General features: G+C 35.8%; 3 protein-coding genes across 3 annotated transcripts; 2 read left to right on the top strand and 1 right to left on the bottom strand.

Moving 5' to 3' along the window:
* Positions 1 to 132: 132 nt before the first annotated feature.
* LOC120264647 (auxin-responsive protein SAUR36-like) lies at positions 133 to 589 on the bottom strand. The gene has a single exon (XM_039272475.1). The coding sequence runs from the start codon at positions 555 to 557 to the stop codon at positions 183 to 185; it is 375 nt and encodes a 124-aa protein (XP_039128409.1). The 5' UTR covers positions 558 to 589; the 3' UTR covers positions 133 to 182.
* Positions 590 to 1,086: 497 nt separating this feature from the next.
* LOC120262917 (auxin-responsive protein SAUR68-like) lies at positions 1,087 to 3,233 on the top strand. Its single transcript, XM_039270829.1, has 2 exons — positions 1,087 to 1,626; positions 3,219 to 3,233. Exons 1-2 carry the CDS (start codon positions 1,087 to 1,089, stop codon positions 3,231 to 3,233), a joined length of 555 nt encoding a protein of 184 aa, XP_039126763.1.
* A 10,477-nt stretch (positions 3,234 to 13,710) lies between these two features.
* Positions 13,711 to 14,380, top strand: LOC120262906 (auxin-responsive protein SAUR68-like). Its single transcript, XM_039270819.1, has 2 exons — positions 13,711 to 14,109; positions 14,270 to 14,380. Exons 1-2 carry the CDS (start codon positions 13,711 to 13,713, stop codon positions 14,378 to 14,380), a joined length of 510 nt encoding a protein of 169 aa, XP_039126753.1.
* Positions 14,381 to 19,165: the final 4,785 nt, after the last annotated feature.

Here is a 19,165-nt window from a genome sequence, read left to right as displayed (position 1 = left end):
TTGTTGTTTCTTTTATTGGGAAAAATTTATTGCTGGATTATAGACACTGCCAATCATTGAAGTCAGTAAGTTAAGTGAGAAAATCATGTGTGTTTGTAATAAATTTGAGGCATCAAAAAATTCTATTGGATGTACAAGTGAGGTTTTGTGAGATCACAAAAAGAATCTGAACAAAGAATCAATCAGCAGCTACAAACTGCAAGTGCATGTGGATTTTCTACTGCAAAAGCAGAGCATGTGGATTGGCAAGAGATGAATATGGAGCTAAGCAATGCCCTCTCCACCTCTTCAGATACTCCTCTTCTCAGCAGGGAGAGCACATACTCCATCGATGCAGCATCACAGGGCAGTGTAATAGGGCCATCGCCCGGCAATCCAAATTCTTCTTCGGATATCTTCAAGAGCTCCTTGAAGATATTATTAGTGAGATATGCCAAGGGAACCATGAATCTCTTCCTCTCCGATGTATAAACAAAGAAATGGCCCTTCTCTGCGACAGATGATGTACTGCATTCATTGAAATCAGAGTGCTTATCCGCTTTTGGTGAAGAGACCATTCTCTTAAGGGATGGAACCCTCAGCAACTTCCTTGCCATTTTCTTAAGGGCGTAGGTCTATAGAAACCAAAGCTTGGTGTGTGTGAAATTTGTGGTTGTCAAGGCTGCAAGAGCGATGATAACCAATGCTTATATAGAGGAGAAAGAGTATAGCTTCCTCATATTAATGCTAGCAGCAAGGTCATGTTCTGTGAACACATATTCAAGGACATCACAATTAATGTTTTTGGATTTGGTGTTGAAATTTCCACATGAAGAGTGGACCAGATGGATTCTTGACACGCCAATGACATGTTGGTTCTACATTATCAATCCATCTGTATGCATTCAAAGTGAACTGTGAGTCATTAACTCACAGTTCACTCAGATGGATTGATATCCTGCTCCTAACATGTCAATGGTATGCCAAGAAGGGGATGAGGAAATGTAATGCTAACAACAAGCACATCTGGTCCACTCTTCATGTGCCAATTGCAGCACCTAATCCAAAAATGTTAGTCTCATGTTCTTTCATGTATGTTTTCAGAACATGGCCTTGCTCCTACCATCAATGGAAGTGGCTTTACTATTGCTCACCTATATAAGACTATGGAAACCGTTGCTCTTACCACCAAGACAATCACAACTTTCAGACACACAAAACTTTGATTCTCACAAATATTTGTCAGAGACGGCAATGAAGTTGATGAAGGTTCCATCCCTCAAGAGAATGATCTCTTCACCAAGAGCTGATACACAATCTGATTTCAATGCATGCAGTGCATCATCTGTTTCTGAGAAGGGTCATTTTAATGTATACACTACCGAGGGGAAGCGTTTCATAGTTCCCTTGGCGTACCTATACAATAAGATTTTCAAAGAGCTTTTGAGGATATCAGAAGAGGAATTCGGTTTGCCATGTGATGGCCCCATCACATTGCCTTGTGATGCAGCATCCATGGAGTATGTGTTGTCCTTGCTAAGAAGAGGAGTATCTAAGGAGATAGAGATGCAGTTGCTTAGCTCCATTTTCATATATTGCCAATCAACATGCTCTATGCTTGCTGTTGAGAACCCTCAACAAATTGCAGTTTTTATTTATTTTATTTATTTTTTAGTGGATAAACCACAAACTTTGTTGAGAAAGTTTGTTGTTTTTGAGTACTTGTAATATAACAAACCCTAATTTTGTATAGGTTTACAAAATTCTTTAATGGTCCGTTTGATATGCAAAATTTTGAGGTACAGAACATCACAACTTCTCTTGTCCCTTATTTGATTTGTAAAAAAGTTGGGAGTATACAACACAAGACAAAGTCTGAGTATAGGCAAAATTTTTGCACCACCAAAACCTCGGTACAAAAAATTTATCGTGGTATAGCACAACTAAAAGACTAGATTACCCTTAAAAAAGATTAATAATTACAATCACGTATTCCGCATCTCACGACGCTCAAGCCCGCGACCTTGCACCTCCTTCTCTTCCTCCGCCGTCACCCTTTCTCATCTTCACAGTCTACTTCTTCCATTCCTTCTCCCTTTCCTCCTCTTTTCCTCTCTTATTATTTTTTCCTTCCTCGTTTCTTAGAGATTTTAGGATCTCTTTGGAATTTTAGGGTTTCCAAGGACTCTCCGAGAGAGAGATTGGTTAAGGATTCACACTGAAAAAGGTAAGTGTTGTTGAGATTATAGGTTTTTTTTATCTATTTCTTCTAATTACTTAGTTAATAAATGATTTAATTATATTTATGATTGATTTAGAATTATTTTCCTATATTTTATAGTTTCCTTGATGCTATTTGTGTTTTCATTTCAATTTGAATAATATACAATTTTTTTTTTAATACAATGGAGATGTATTTTATCTAAATTCATATTTGATTCCCATACAATAAATCTTTGCAACCAAATAATGGAAGGATGAGGTTTCTATTAATTTAGGTTTTGTGTCTGCCTTTTAAATGGGTGTTTGATTCATAAACATCTCTATTAGATAAATAAAATTGAGAATTATCTTGATCAATATCTTAAAATTAAAATTTTAAATTATAAAAATTAACATAAATTGTTTAATATTTCTATCCAAAAATTGAAAATTTAAATTGTATAAAGATAAATATAAATCTCTTTATATCTATATATGAATCATGGATATGATTTTCATAGACATATCACATATTAGTGTACCCATATAAAAATTAAAAAAACAAATTCCATACATGCATACACCGTTCATCATTTATATAAGTTTAGAGTTAATAATTAAATTTAAATTATATATATGGTTGTTTTTCTATAAAAAAAAATTATTTAACTCTTCTAGAATGAAAAGTAGGAATGTTTTTCGAGCAATAAATAAATATATAAATAAAAAGTTAGAGAATAATAATAGATGATATGCTTTACTTATTACTAACAACATACCTACTTAGTTTAGCATGTCATTAAATGTATAAAAAAGTTGTCTTGCTAGTAATAGTTTATGCTAATTATTCTCATATTAACTTATCAAACTCCTGCAGTATAAGGTTGATATGATTATGCAATATTTGTTAATAGTATGTATAGTGTGTGTGTGTGTGTGTGTGTGTGTGTGTGTGTGTGTGTGTGTGTATACGCCCTATTTTACCCATGAAGACATGTAATTATTCATGAATTATGATATGTTTTATGTTTTTGCAGGTTCAACCATCTTAACTCAACTCAATTCAGATTACCTATAGGTAGCCAATTTAGTTATTTATCACATTGTGTATTTATTTTATTTTCATTTTGACCTCTTAGTTACATAATTTATCTTTTCTTTTTAGTGGGTAGTCAGTAATGGACCATCAGCACATTTTGTATTTTTTTCTTGCCTGGAGAATTTATGTGAATATGATGACAATATATAGGGTTGGTTTCTTTTATTTTACTTTTATTTTGAGAAGCGATAGTGAGAGAAAGGCTATAAGTGAAAGAGCTTTTGCTAGATATGAGTCATGAAGAGATATAATAGATTCCATTATTAAGTCAGGTGATAATAATTCTATATGGGAATTAAGAATGTGCATAAACACATTTGGACATCTTTGTGAGGTCCTAAGGGCACGAGGAGGCCTGGTGCAACTTAGTAGAGTTACAATTGAGGAGCAAGTTATTGTTTTGTTTTTTTAAATATATTAGCTCACCACACAAAGAACATGATTATTCAAGTAAGGTTTCTAGACCGGGTCAAACTATTAGTATATATTGTTATAGGGTTTTAGCTCTTGTTTTAAGGTTACAAGATGAATTATTTGTCAAACCACAACCAATTCCAGAAAATAGCTGCGAAAGCAAATGGAAATGGTTCAAGGTATACTTTATTTAAGAAATGTAAAATATAAATTACATGTTTTTCATTAGACATAAGTCAATAAAATTATAATTTTTTAATGAACTTGTAGCGATGTTTATGTGCTTAGATGGTACTTATATAGCAGTAACACCACATGATAGACCTAGGTATCGAACAAGGAAAGGTGGACTTGCAACAAATGTCTTAGGAGTCTGTACCAAAGATATGCTTTTTTATCTACGTACTAGCTGGATGGGAAGGATCGGCTTCAAATTCTAGGGTACTATATGATGCAATAATCGGGCAAAATGGTTTGAAAGTCCTAGTTGGTATGTTAATAATTGATATTTATTGTGTATAGTTTGTTATTAAAAATTTTGGAAATTCTAATACTAAATCGATTTTAACCTTTCGGACTTTGTGTTCTTATGGGGTAAAATGAAGGACTCCTAAGTATACTCCATCATTTCTTCAAAAGCCCGAAACATCTTCAAAAGTCCTTATTTAATTATAAGCAAGCTTAAGCAAGAAATGTCATAGAGAGATGTTTCGGGCTTTTGAAGAAACGATGGAGTATACTTAGGAGTCCTTCATTTTACCCCATAAGAACACAAAGTTGAATGATTTTAGCATGTTGTTTACTACACAATTTTATTCGTATCAATATGGCGGTAGATCCTAAGGAATTCACTCCACTTGCAGATAATGAGATGCCAATAAGCGAAGAACCATTAGTTGGAACTGTTGAGCCAAGTAATGAGTGGATTGAAAAGAGAGATAACCTTGCATAAGAAATGTGGCATGATTTTAGGCGTAGGAGTGAAGACTAGTGTTTTGATGAGTCAGCTAATAATTGTAACTTTTGTTATGTGCTAACCTTCTAATGAATGTTGCTTAATTATTGTAGTCCCTATTTTAGGTGTTTGAGTTACACTTTTTTGGAAATATCCATAATTGTACTTAATTTTTGTATTTTTGTATTGCATTGTATAATATGGAGTTCCAAGTTGATTATATGAAAGCCATATTTACTTTTAAATTTTAAAGCCATGTTTTCACCTAGTGATTATTGTTTACTTTAAAATTTTGTAATATATAAATTACAGGAAAAGGTTTGTTTTTGGGTCATTCCAACGGCTTTGCATTTACTTGTTATTTTTTTTGCAACCATTCATCACTTTCCTCTCTAGGTTTTTCTTACTCTCATACTTCTTAATAATAAGTTTGGTTCAATAGTTCTATATATATTTTTTATGTTGTCATAAAGTGTTTATCACTTTAAATCCGTTAAAAAGTTATTTAATTTTTCAGGATAGTTCAAAATGGAAAATGAAGGAACTAGGAACATTGAGATGAATAGCGCATTAAAAAAATGTAGATGAAATTGGACAGAGAATGAGGAGAATACCTTACTATCAATTTTGGAAGAATTAGTATTGGCCGGCTATAAGGGAGATAATGGGACATTTAAGATTGTCACACATGAGGAGGCTACAAAAAGAATGACAACTAGCATCCTTGGTATTATTAATACTGTTAAGCAAGTAGTTAATAGAATGAAAAGGTGGTCTATAAAACTAAATGAAGTAGTGGACATGATGAACACAAGCGGGTTTGGTTGGGATGATGCAAGAAAGTGCGTCATAGTTGATAGTGAGCAAGTTTTAACTGAATATCTACAGGTACATATGTTGTTGTGAATATTATTATTAAATTTAGTGTGCACTTATTATGTGATAGCTAAAACGTGTGTGTGTGTGTGTGTGTGTGTGTGTGTGTGTGTGTGTGTGTGTGTTTTCAACAAGTAATCTAATTCACAATTTTTTTGAAACATATAGTGTTAGTGCAACCGCACTATTATTGGCATGATTTGACACATAGTCAAGATGATGTGGCAACCATGGTGACAAGGCATAATTGACGACATGAAAAGCATGGTGACATGGAAAGGAGTCTTGGCTTGTAAGGCAAAATATCTTAAAGATCTTGGTGGAACTATTTTTGGCAATATGTTGCATCTTGAAGATAGGATCATATCAAGACCATATTTAGGTGATTTGATTGAAGACTAAATATAGATGGAGCTTAATTGAAGAAATACTTATCAATGGTATGATTGAAGACTATTGATGGTATGATTTAAAGAAACCTTAATGAGGATGATTGAAGACTATTAAGGGCAAGATTTGAAGACATGCCTATTGTTCGCATGATTGAGATGATTGATTAAATTTCTATTCTTGGGAAGGTTTAAAGGCCAAACTTGGGTGAATTAAAGATCAAGATTGGTAAGTTTCATGAAGACGCACAAGGACGTGCGCCCCTTGTGAGGGGACTGTGTGATGAGGAACTGAGGAGGTAGGCTAGTTACCGGCAGTCAGTATCTGGAGTTCTGGCTGCATCAACTCAGACTAAGCATAATCGGGAGTTTGATGAGTCTTGAGGTTGTTTGCAACATAACCAAAACTCAGTCAAGTCAGTAGTCAGGGCCATATTGCAACTTATGTTACAACAGGAGTTGCAACAGCTAATTTCGGAAAGTTTTTAAATTAGTAGCCGCGGAGATTCTAAAAGAGGTATGTGCTATTTTTGATGCGTTAAGGCGTCTATATAAGCTATCTTCCTCAAAGATTGTATGTGTCACTTGTAGAGGAGAGAGTGTGAGCAGTAGACAATCTAGAGAGGGTAGTGATCCTTATTGTTGAGAGAGTGAGTGATAAGTGTTTGTACTCATTTATTTCACCTCTTTTAGTGGATTGTTTATCTCCGGGCTTGGCACACCAGATGTAGGCGAGTGGATGCCAAACTGGGTTACCAATCTTGTGCGTCTCCTTCTTGCTTGGTTTGTGTAAGTTTCTTTTTAGTGTTTCGAGTGTTCTTTAAACCACAAACCACATCAGCGAAACTAACATATAGAAACATCCAAAGATGGGAAATCATGCAAATAAGGAGTTTAAAGAATTCGAAAGATTGCAAGGTATTTTTGGTAAAGATCATGCTAATGGGTGAGGAGCTGAGACAGCTGCAGATGTTGTGGAAGGGTTGAATGATGACACAAATAATGTCATTGAGACAAATTTAGAGTTTGATGAGGAGCATACTTCAGCGGTACCTACAGAGAATCATATGTCTAATGGACCTAATGTATCTAGACCTCCACTAAAACGTCCAAAAATGTTAGATGTTGCTAACAAGTTTATTGAGAATATGGACAATTATATGTCTGCAGTAAGATCTAGCATATTACTTATTGTGAAAAAAATGCCAGACCCTCCTATGGAAAGAAACTTAGGTGAAGAGGTAAATAAGCTTGGTTTGAGCGAGGATGAGGAGGTTGATTTAATAATCAAGTTCTCTCATAAACCTGAGTATGAGAAATATCTTTGGGAGCTGAATGGTGTCTAAAAGATAAGTTTTGTGAAAAAAATTATGGGATTACCATAATCTTTGCACAATATGAGAGGTGTGTAGCTTTTGTGAAGTTGATGTTTTTGTATCTATGGATGTATGTCTTTAAGTTGATGTAGCTACTCAAAGCTTTCATTTCATGAAAATTATTTATGGTTTTTTGTATAGTAGTTGACAAACTTTTATAGGTTTCATTGCAGCATATTTTGTTGTAGTTGTTGATAACTATATATGTTGTAATTATATTTTATTAATGTTAGTTTGTTACATATTCTATTTGTTGAATTTGGTTCATTCTTGATTTAACCATTGTTTGTGAAAAGCTACAAAATTTCATGTAATAGAGTTGATATATATATATATATATATATATATGGAACTTGATTTCTGAGATCAGGACAAAGCTAGGGTAGGCCCAAGTTGGGGCCATGGCCATGTATTTCCCCCCATAAGAAAATGTTTTACAGTTTAATACACATTAGCCCCGTTATATATATATATATATATATATATATATATATATATATATATATATATATATATATTTTGCAGGTTAATACACATTGCTGCCCTTTTTATTTAAAAAAAATTAAATAATACCACTACTTTTTTTAAAAAAAATTGATATGTATATATATATATATATTAGGTACACATTGATAAAATTATATGCACATTGCTCCCACTTTCCTTAAATAAAAAAATATTATATATATATTTTTGCATGTTGATGCACATAATATATAACAATTATATTTTTGGTAAAAATATTTATGAAAATTTCTTGTTTGGTTCCTCGATATCTTACAAATAAATTTTTATATATAAAGTCTATTGCTTGGCAAATTGAATTTTTTTTTACAAATTAGTACATATAGTCTTAAAAATTTATAATTTTAGAAGATCATATTTACAAATTTTATTATTTAGTCTCTTGACATTTTGTAAATTTGTTTATATAGTTAAAACAATGTGAAATTTAATTGTTTGAAACCTGATTTCTTCAAATTAGTGTATATAATATACAAATATAATTGTGATTTAATAAGATTATTAATTATAAATTAGGTTATATGGATAATAGATTATAGTATATTTAATAAGATTATAGAGTAACAAATTTTATTGTTTAGTCGATTGACATATTAACCGAATTTATCATGTATTTTTAGCAATAAAATTTTATTTCATATATTTTAAAAATTAAAAAAATATAATTATAATTTAATAAGTTGATTAATTATAAAAAAAATTAATTAGGTTAATGTTGAAATTGAGAAAAACCTTGAAATTTACTTGTGAATTTGTTTATTGTAAAACAAAAATATGACAATATAAAGGGTTTCAGAAATAATTTTACAATATTTTGTCCATTACCTGTGAAAATCAAACGAAGAACGGTACAAAAAATTTTGTTTTGTAAATAAGATATCAAACAAGGTACAGACAAGTAGTTGTGCTGTACCAAAACTACTTGTTCTGTTCTATACTTCTTGTGCTGTACTTGGTTATGTATCAAACAAATCCTAATTCTTATAGAGTTGTCTCGTTCTTGTCATATGAACCTTATACATGGATCTGGCTATGTTTTCTAGCTTGGTCTAACTCTATTATCAGATAATGGAAAATCTAGGAAGGTAGAAAATTTTTTTTTTTTTGAAAAGGTGGTTAAACCATATTCATTAAGATAAAAACAGATAAGTACAACAAGGCTCCACACAAACAGTAGAGGAGCAAACAAAAGAGAGCATCATAGCACTAATTGTGATATAGCAACTAAAAAAAACAGAAAGAAAATAGCACAAACGCACAAAAGTGAGGAATAAAGGCATCCTCAAAACCTCCAACGGAGAAAGACTAGCCTGAACTCAAGTGAAGTACCTCCTCGGCAGACGGATCCCTATCCGCAATATTAATACGTGGTCCCAGAAACTCCAAGCCACGATAGATAGTCCTCATAGAATCATCAAGCTTCCTTTTGACTCCCTCTGTGCAATTTGAGAACCAGGACAAGAGAAATCGATCAATTTTCAAAATAAGAGCATGCACAGGTAAGACTTTAGCATTAAAAATATGATCATTTCTAGCAAGAGAAACAGTCCACACAAGGGCTTTCACCACTAAGTCTCCCACATCCCTCAAAGAAGGATGAACTAACAACCGCCAAGAGACCCAATGGCAATCCACTAAAGAAGGCTGCTCCAGCAACTGAAGTAGTCTAATAAAATAATCCCAAATTTGTCTAACAAATGGGTAGTGAATGAAAAGATGGTCCACTGATTCAATCCCAGAATGACACAGTACACAAGTTGCCATTGGAAGTCTATTGCACCTTCTTTTCTCGAAATTCTCCACGGAGAGAACCTTTTTCTTCCACACAAGCCAATTAAGGAGATTGATTTTCCTTGGACAACTATTGCGTCAGAAGAATCTCACCACCGAGCAGCGCAACCCACACAGGTAGAAAATTTTTTGTTGATACATTATGCTTTATCCATTTTTTTAAAGAAGGAAATATATTGCATAGTATCATTTTAGGAATAATCAAAATTAGCACTAACGAGATGTTACCACCATGGCATGAACAATGAAGAATAACACTTCACTGGGTAAATAATAAAAAGTTAAATAAACAAACTCTTGCCAACGCCACCTTATGTTTGACTCCAATTTGATGTCTAAAGACATGTCAAGAAATTAAATGATCGAATGCTTCCAAATTTGCCTCCTTTACAGCAGGGGCTAATAAGTTTCTTCTATGCACTAAATTGAAATCTTGTCAATTATAAAGGTTGTTAAAGCAATTAAAGAAGCATGTTAATGGTAGTTCGTTGAAAGACACTCCATATTTGGGACCAAAAGGGACTCACATTTTAAATTTTCTTGGCCCACTCTACTAAGGAATAAATCAAGAGTTGATCTTTCTTCATTGGAACTTTCCTTCTCTAAGGAAGAAATCAAAAAGGCCATATTTGGGCTTGGAGCGGACAAGGAGCCTGGTCCAGACGGTTTTCCTCTCTCCTTTTCCCAAAAATATTGGAACATAATAGAACCCGATATCATTGCACTCTGTGATGGTTTTCATGATGGCTCTATTAATTTGGAGAGAATTAACTGGGCTAGCATTGTCCTGATTCCCAAGAAAGGCATTCCGGAGGGCTCAAATGACTACCGTCCGATTAGTCTTATAAATGCTTCCCTCAAGATTTTATCTAACCTCTTGGCCTCTCTCTTAAGTAGACTCTTGGACTCTTTAGTGAACCTTCTCAAATTGCATTCATCAAAGGATGTTGTATTTTGGATAACATTATCATGGCAGAAGAGTTGATCTTCAGCCTCCATGAGAGAGACTGCCGGGGCATATCCTCAAAGTGGTTTTTCCAAAAGCCTTTGATGTGGTAGATTGGGATTTCATCGTTGAGTTACTGGATTCTTACGTTTTTGGATCTAATTGGATCAGCTGGGTCAAGTCGATTGTCCTCTCCTCTAAGGCTAATTTTTTAATAAATGGATCGCACAATTGCTACGTTTGATATCTTAGGGGACTCAAACAAGGAGACCCTTTGTCTACACTGCTTTTTGCTCTAGTATTTGATGCCGTTAACCTTATGTTCAAGCACGCTCTTGAGTCAGGGGTGCTGATCAGAGTCCCTTTAGGAAATTTTGGTAAAATGTGTCACCTCCAATACACAGATAATCTCCTGGTTATGACGACGGGTGTAATAGAGGACTTGATAATCATCAAGCTAATCCTTTATCTGTTTAAAGGCATGTCAGGATTAGCGATTAATTTTCACAAGACATGCCTTTACTCGTCTTCATCAGGACAATTGCTTGGGGATGCCCTTGCCAAAACTCTTAGCTGCAGTAAAGGGTTGCTACCAGTCACTTACCTTGGTTTGCCTCTCTCTGGATGAAGGCCCAGAAGGCAAGACTGGGAAGGTTTGATTGCCAAGGTTAGGGCCAAATTAACTGCATAGCAGTCTAAATTTCTTTCTTTAGGGGTAGACTTATATTAGTTAATTCTGTGGTCTCCTTTATCCCGTCATATTGGATGTCAACTTTCAAGCTTCGGAGCTGGGTCTGCAAATCCATTAATCGAATAATGAGAGACTTCCTTTGGTCTGGGTCTGATATAGACCACCCCAAGATCTAGCTAGTGAAATGGAAGAGCCTATGCCAACCTCAGGATCAGGGTGGTTGCGGTATTCTAAATCTAGTTGATTTTAATGAGGCACTCTTGGGTAAGTGGTGGTGAAAAATTGGCATGGATACCCAGTGGTGTGGGGCCAATATCATCAAATTTAACTATTATCAAAATTCTTCAACTTGGAACTTGCATTGCCGTTCCCCTGCTCGGAAGTCCTTTTTTTAGATGGTTTACTTCAGTGTTTGCCTGCCTTTCAGGCATGCATCATCCCCATTTTCAGTATTGGAGCCTCAACCTTATTTTGGTTGGACAAATGGGTGGATAACTGGGCACCTAAGGACCTATGGCTTGAGCCCTTCAGAGCTTTACATTCCAATAATGGCACACGGAAGGATCTTTAGCATTTATTACATGCAGAGTGGTTCATGATTGATTAAATTTTTAGAGAGATCATCAATAAGAAGACTTCTCTACATTGACCAAGTGATGCTAAAGGGTGGAGTTTGACATTGAATGGATGTTTCTTGGTTAAGTCTTTCTATGGTTTCCTTAGGAATGGCGGGGTTCTTTGTGCAACAACCAACGTGATCTGGAAAAGCATTTGTCCAAAGAAGGTTAATCTCTTCAACTGGTTGGAGTGGGATAATAGCCTCCTGACTTTGAATAATTTTGCAATGAGAAGATGTAATAGGCTCCCGACAACAACTTGTGCTCTCTGCCATACTGATATTCAAACAACAGACCATCTGCTCATTCAGTGTCCTTTAGCAGAAAGGATTTGGAACTTCTTCACACACACTTTCTCCCTTCTTGTTCCACCAACTTCTTTGGTTGACCTTTGGGACAGGTGGAAACCCCAGCTTCCCTCTCATGTGAGAGCTATTGGGGAAATTATCATTAGAATCATCACTTGGAATATTTGGTTGGAACGAAATGCACGCATCTTTAACAACAAATATTCTTCACTTCATACTATCATTGTCAAAGCCATTTACATGATGATTTTGTGGATTGATGAAGCTCCAGAGTCAAAGAAAGCTAGGCTTGAAGGCTCAGTCATGACTGGCAATCGTAGTCTGGAGTTCTTTGGACACCCCTCAGGCTCAAGCGAAGAAGGACCAATTAAGTAGGAAGTGCGGCCCTTGTTGAGCCTAGGCCTTAGGCCCTAGGGTCTCATCTCTATGTTCCCCGTGGTCTTTTGTTATCTTTCTCTGTCTTTCATTTCTTTTCTTTTGCTTTTGGACTTGTATTTTGTCAATTCCATTCCCGGTGAACTGCTTTGTTGTTCCTTTCGTTTGCAATGATTGTGGTTTATCCACTTTTTCAAAAGACACTCCATATGTCCATTCCAGCTTTCATTTGGGTAGCTCTATTTTCTAATCAGCCACATTGTGATGATCAGATGAACAATTATATTGGAAATTTTATTTTAAAAATTGATGATTTTCACATTTGAGTATTTGATCTCTTTGACATTAAGAGCATAATGTCCTGATTGTACCAAATACAATAAGCTTTGAGATGTTAACAATTATCTGTCAACAAATGCAATGGCTTGCATTGGATGCTATGCTTGATAATTATAAGTTACTTGGTTTTCAAATTAAGCAAATCATTCAGTGAATTATTTGAAGAAGTTGCTAATGTTAATTTATCTGTTCTGAATTCATCATGTTTGTATCGGATACTTATTCAATATGTTTGCATACTATCCTTGATAATTATTTCAGAATTCTTGATGATGTCCTTGGTCACACACAATGGTTAACATTTAGTTATATATTAAATGAGAAGGGATATAGCTTCTACCATTGATGATGAGAACAAGGCCATGTCATCAATGGATTTGAGGATGTGAGCATGGAAAGTTAAACCTTTGGATTTGTTGGTGCTGTGGTCAGTATTACATTGCTTTCTTAACTTCTTGACAATTGTACTATGACATGTCCTGACAAAGATACTGATCTGCGGAAATTATCATCACAGTATACTTTGATTGATGACCTGGACCAACATGTCAATAGAGTGACATGGAGGGCATGAAGCAATGTAATACTAACTACAAGAATATCAGGTCCACTCTTCATGTGCTAATGTTGAAACTAAATTCATAATTGTTACTTTCTCATGTTTTCTCATCTATGTTCACAGAACATGGCTTTGGTCCTACCATCAATGTGATAAACCTATACTCTTATTCAGCTATATAAACATATCCATTCTATTGTTCTTCCCACCAAGAAAATCACAACGTTTCCTAAACATCAAGCTTTGATTCTCAAAGGCATTAGTGAGAGATGGCAAGGAAGTTGATGAAGGTTCCATCCATTAAGAGAATGATCTCTTCACCAAGAGCTGATAAGCTCTATGATTTCAGTGAATGTAGTACATCATGTGTTGCGGAGAAGGGCCATTTCTTTGTTTACACATCCGACGGGAAGCGATTCATGATTTCCTTGGCATATCTCACCAATAATATCTTCAAAGAGCTCTTGAGGATATCTGAAGAAGAATTCGGTTTGCCATGTGACGGTCCAATCACACTACCCTGTGATGCAGCATTCATGGAATATGTGCTATCTTTGCTAGGAAGAGGAGTGTCTAAGGAGATAGAGATGCAATTGCTTAGCTCCATCTTCGTCTCTCGCCAATCAGCATGTTCAATGCTTGCTGTTGAGCAACCTCAACAATTAGCAGTTTGTAGTTTTTGATTACTTGGAATGTCATACACTCACTTGTATAATCCCATGGAATTCTTTGATTCTTGAAAAATTCTCTCAAGAACTTATATGGCCAATTCTTTGATTATTTGGAATGCCATACCCTCACTTGTATAATCTCATGAAACAATTGCAGGTTTCAAATCTGGTTAAAGTCATAATGCTTGATATGGTCTATTCGTTCAGTGCTACACTCTGCTACTTTATGACAGTGATTGCCAGTTTGATGAGTTCCATCAATTCATGAACTCAAGTTAATTATTTCTACTTCTAGACAAACTAATTACAGGAAGCAGTTGATCTTACATTAGTGAAAGGTTGTTCATAGCATGTGGAGTTGTTCATATATACCCCCAAAATTTGCATTCAATTAATTTCTCTAACTTTCCAGGAAGATGTGTGATAAGTGCTTCAGTAGACATATTTTTATATATGTTTTACATGCATTGAGCATCATTTTTACTGTGGTTTATGTCTCATATTGTTTATTTGGTGTTCTTTTATGCATATAGGTTGTGAATGCCTTGAAGAGTAAAAAGGAAGCAAAGATAGGCTATAAAGACACAATGTTGGGAGTTCTTATTCAATTCAAGGACCAAGACACGAGAGCATTCATAAACGTGGAGATGTGTGCCAACTTCCAAGAATATTCATGTCAATTCACTATTTGGAAGGGCACAAAGGCAGCCACATCTTCATATTCCTTCTCTTTGTGAAGATTGCAAGACCTCTCAAAGATACGTCGATGAAGAAAAGTTTTATAGCCTACCACATGGACGTGTGCCCGGACATGTGGCCTTAAGAGAAGAGTGTTCGGATCGCGTTTTGTGAAAAGTAATGTAGTAGTACTGTAGCAAAATTACTGTTCACGCGACCGCGTGGAAATTCTTGCAGCCCACGCGGGCGCGTGGAAAATCCACACGGGCGCGTGAGGGCACGTGACAGACGCGATCTAAGGCCTATAAATAGCCGTTTTGCTCTATTTTTTCTCATCTTTTGTGCGGTTCTTGAGGGGTGAGACGGCTAGGGTTTGGAGAGGAGGTCTTTGCGGCTTTGGAGGCGCTTCATCACCAACTTTGATCGATTCCTCCTCCGTCATAGCATCAAGGAAGCCACCGGTGAACCTAGCTTCGGAGTGGGTCTTTCAAGACGTCGAAGCTCTCCATCAAGGCCATCAGTTCATATATAAGGGGGTTTATTTCTATGGTTTTAATGTACTTTCATTCATTGATGGTGTGTTTTGTATGTTGCTCCATGGAGAGCTAAAACTCTAGAGGGTATTTGGTCTTGTGAACCCTAGGATTCTCATCTTTTGTGGATTTGCTTAGTGTTTCTATTTAATCCGAGTTTGATTAAGTTTTAATCTTGTATTCTCATTGCTTGCTTGTTTAATTAATCCTTGTGGTTGATTGGATTTGCATGATTTATTACTTTGATGTGAGAGAGGTCTCCATTAGAGTTAGAACTTCAAGGTTAAAGAGGGTTGAGAGGGTGAGTCATGAGATAGTGGAGTGTCCCCTCTCCCTTCCGATTGAGTGTATTCTATCTCCGTTCTTTAAGCTCTATGCAACCATATTTGGTGTGAGGCGTGAGATTGAGAGATTTCTCCGTCAGGACCTTGTAGGGGGTTAGGATCCTTCGCCGGGAATTAGGGTTGGATCAATCTTTAGGAATCGGATACAACTCTTGGAATCCCTAGAGTGCTTTGAAGTCATATGTGGTGTGAGGTGTTGAGATTGAGCGATTTCTCCACCGGGACCTCGTAGGGGACTAGTATCGGTGATCGGGAGGCCGGATCCGATTATATTTGGATTTCCACGACTTAACTTACTCATCATAGAAACACTTTGCTTATTTGGTACATAATACCTGAATCCTAGGGGGAGCATTGCCCGAATACCCCACTTTTACTGATTGAGATCTCCATCCATTTTACCCTTGCATATTTGTCTCCGGTATTCATTTCTTCGCACATTAGATCACCACACCTTTCTATTTATCATTAGGTTAGAAAGCAGAGAAGAAGTTAGTACTAGTAGCCCTGTTCCCTGTGGATTCGACTACCCACTCACCGGGGTAATTATTACTTCGACACCCGTGCACTTGCGGTGCATACACGCATATTCGGACGTGTCAATGTGCATCATAAAATGCATATGAGCTGGTGGAAGTTGACAGGCTTAGAAGAGTGAAAGACAACCCATATGCTTCAAATATAGCCCCAACCCCACACAGTTTTCATTAATAGATTAACTCGTTTTTGAGCAATTTATTCATTTGGTACTTCCATGTTTAGACAAAACCGCATGAAATGTATAAATGAACCACCAAAAGTTTTGATGGGCAAATAAAGAACATGACCGGCTATAATACTTGTTCCAATGGCTACTGTCCATGATCTAAGAATTCATAATGCCCATAAATTCGGCCTAAGCCATTGAGAACAGCATTGAGCTTTTAAAAGAAATAATTTTCATCTTCTTGGACATTGACTTAATATTTATACCATGAAACAGAAGATGGGTAAATTTTCTGCCAAAAAGAAGTAGTTGCCATTGGTTTCCTTAAAAACTATAGCCCCTTGCTTTATAAGTTAACCAGATTATCCAGACCATTATTTAAGTTGGCAATGCTACAAATAGTTCCATCTCATTTTTTTTTATTAAGGCGACAACTGTCGTCCCAAAAGAGAGTTGTCAAGAAGAGACAGGTACGGTGGTGCATCAATTACGGTGTCTTATGACTCTTATCAACCCTTAATGACATATTGCTTATCTCATCTTCCTTTATTTTTTTCTTCATTAGGAAATACATATTGCTGGCTACAGACAATGTCAATCATTGAAATTGGCAAGTTAAGTGAGAAATCATATGTATTTGTAATAAATTTGAGGCATCAAAAAATTCCATAGGATGTACAAGTGAGGATTTGTGAGATCACAAAAAGAATTTAAAGAATGAATGAATCAGCAGCTGCAAATTGTGAGTTGTGGAGTATTTTCTACAGCAAGAGCAAAGCATGTGGAATGGCCAGAGATAAAAATGGAGATAAGCAGTGCCCTTTCCACCTCTGAGATACTCCTCTTCTTAGCATTGAGAGCACATACTCCATCGATGCAGCATCACAGGGCAATGTGATAGGGCCATTGCCCGGCAACCAAAATTCTTCTTCGGATATCTTCAAGAGCTCCTTGAAGATACTATTGGTGAGATATGCCAAGGGAACCATGAACCGCTTCCCCTCCGATGTATAAAAAAAGAAATGGCCCTTTTCTGCGATAGATGATGTACTGCATTCATTAAAATCAAAGAGTTTATCCGCTCTTGGTGAAGAGATCATTCTCTTAAGGGATGGAACCTTCATCAACTTCCTTGCCCTTTTCTTAAAGGTGTAAGTCAATAGCAATCAAAGCTTGGTGCGTGTGAAATTTTTGGTTGTCTTGGCTGCAAGAGCAACGATAATTATATGCTTATATAGAAGAGAAAGGGTATAGCTTCCTCATAGTAATGCTAGCAGCAAGGTTATGTTCTGTGAACACATATTCAAGGACATCACAATTAATGCTTTTGGGTTCTTTGTTGCAATTTCCACATGAAGAGTGGACCAGCTTAGTATATGGCTAGCATTGCATTTGGTCGTCTGTTCTTGACACGGCAATGACATGTTGGGTTCTACATTATCAAGCATTGGGTTGGATGCTTTGAGATGTTCAAAATTATCTGTCGACAAATGCCATGGCTTGCATTGGATGCTATCTTTGATAAAAATTGGTTACTTGGTTTTCGAAATAAGAAAATCATTCAATGAATTATTTGAGGAAATTGCTAATGTTAATTTATCTGTTCTGAGTTCATCATGTTTTTATGGGGTGCTTATTATCATCAGATAAAGAAATATGGCATTGTCTTTGGCCGTATGCTACTTTGCATACTTATATTTCACTACCTTTGTTGGTTAGTGGAATTGGCAGGAAAATGGTAAATCATGTGGATTTGTAAGTGTTGTGAATGTGGCTTAGCAAATTTCCAAAACATGGTACTGACATGGTTATTGCTGACACCCTATTACTGTATGTGGATATTGTACATGGTGTGTTCAAGCCCGTGTAACTCTTTGGGTGAGGAACACGATGTCCAAGTTATTGTACATAGGCATGCTAATGAACAAGGGTATTGGACACAGCCGTGTTCAAGCTTGTGCAACTCTCAGGAATTCGGGTTTGAGCAACACCATCTCCAATAATATCATGTTTAAGCCAGCTTAACTTTCAGGATCTTGTTTTGGAAGAACATTGCCTCCAACACAGGTGTGTTTAGAACTGTAAATTGGGGATCTTAAAACTCTTCTAACATAGGATGAGAAAAGAGAGTATAGGAAAAGAAAATGGTGAAAGCGGTTGGAAAGGAAGGCTTGAGATCAGCCAAAAGAGTGCAAGAAGCTTGACTTGTTCCTTCAAGCTACTGAAGGAGTAGGCTTGGCTTTCATGCTTTGTAAGCTTGTGGCAATTTCTCTTCTTGTATGTGAAGTCTTGGTAGATCTAAGCTTTGTAAAAGCCTGTACTCTTCATCTTCATCTTCATCTTCATCTTCATCATTTTAGTTGAATTTTCTTATTGACTCTGACCGTGGATGTAGGTTTTAATTAGCCGAATAATGTTAAATCCTTATGTCCTTATTGAATTGTTTGTTTTCTTTTATTTTTCTTGTGAGTTTGTGAAAACATATTAACCATATTAGTTGCTTTAAGTTTCACAATAAGAAACTTGATGCATGATGGGGTTATGAGTTTCTGATAATGCTAATGTGCTTCACAAACACATAAGAAAGAGTGGGGCAAACAAGTAATCCAACAAAGGATACAAAGATTTAACGGTGAGGTAAATATTTAATCATTTTTCATTTTAAGTATCAAACTTCAATTTGTATCATCTTGGTCACCCATCTTAAAATTGTGTTTACTGGGAGGGTATCGACGGGATTTTGGGGAGAATTTTATTACATATTTGCCAGATTTGTTAATTCAACACCAGTT

Source organism: Dioscorea cayenensis, chromosome 1 (assembly GCF_009730915.1).
Source record: "Dioscorea cayenensis subsp. rotundata cultivar TDr96_F1 chromosome 1, TDr96_F1_v2_PseudoChromosome.rev07_lg8_w22 25.fasta, whole genome shotgun sequence".
NCBI classification, from domain to species: Eukaryota; Viridiplantae; Streptophyta; class Magnoliopsida; order Dioscoreales; family Dioscoreaceae; genus Dioscorea; species Dioscorea cayenensis.
The sequence above is the reverse complement of the archived record's forward strand: the minus strand, read 5'-3'. Positions and strand labels throughout refer to the sequence as shown.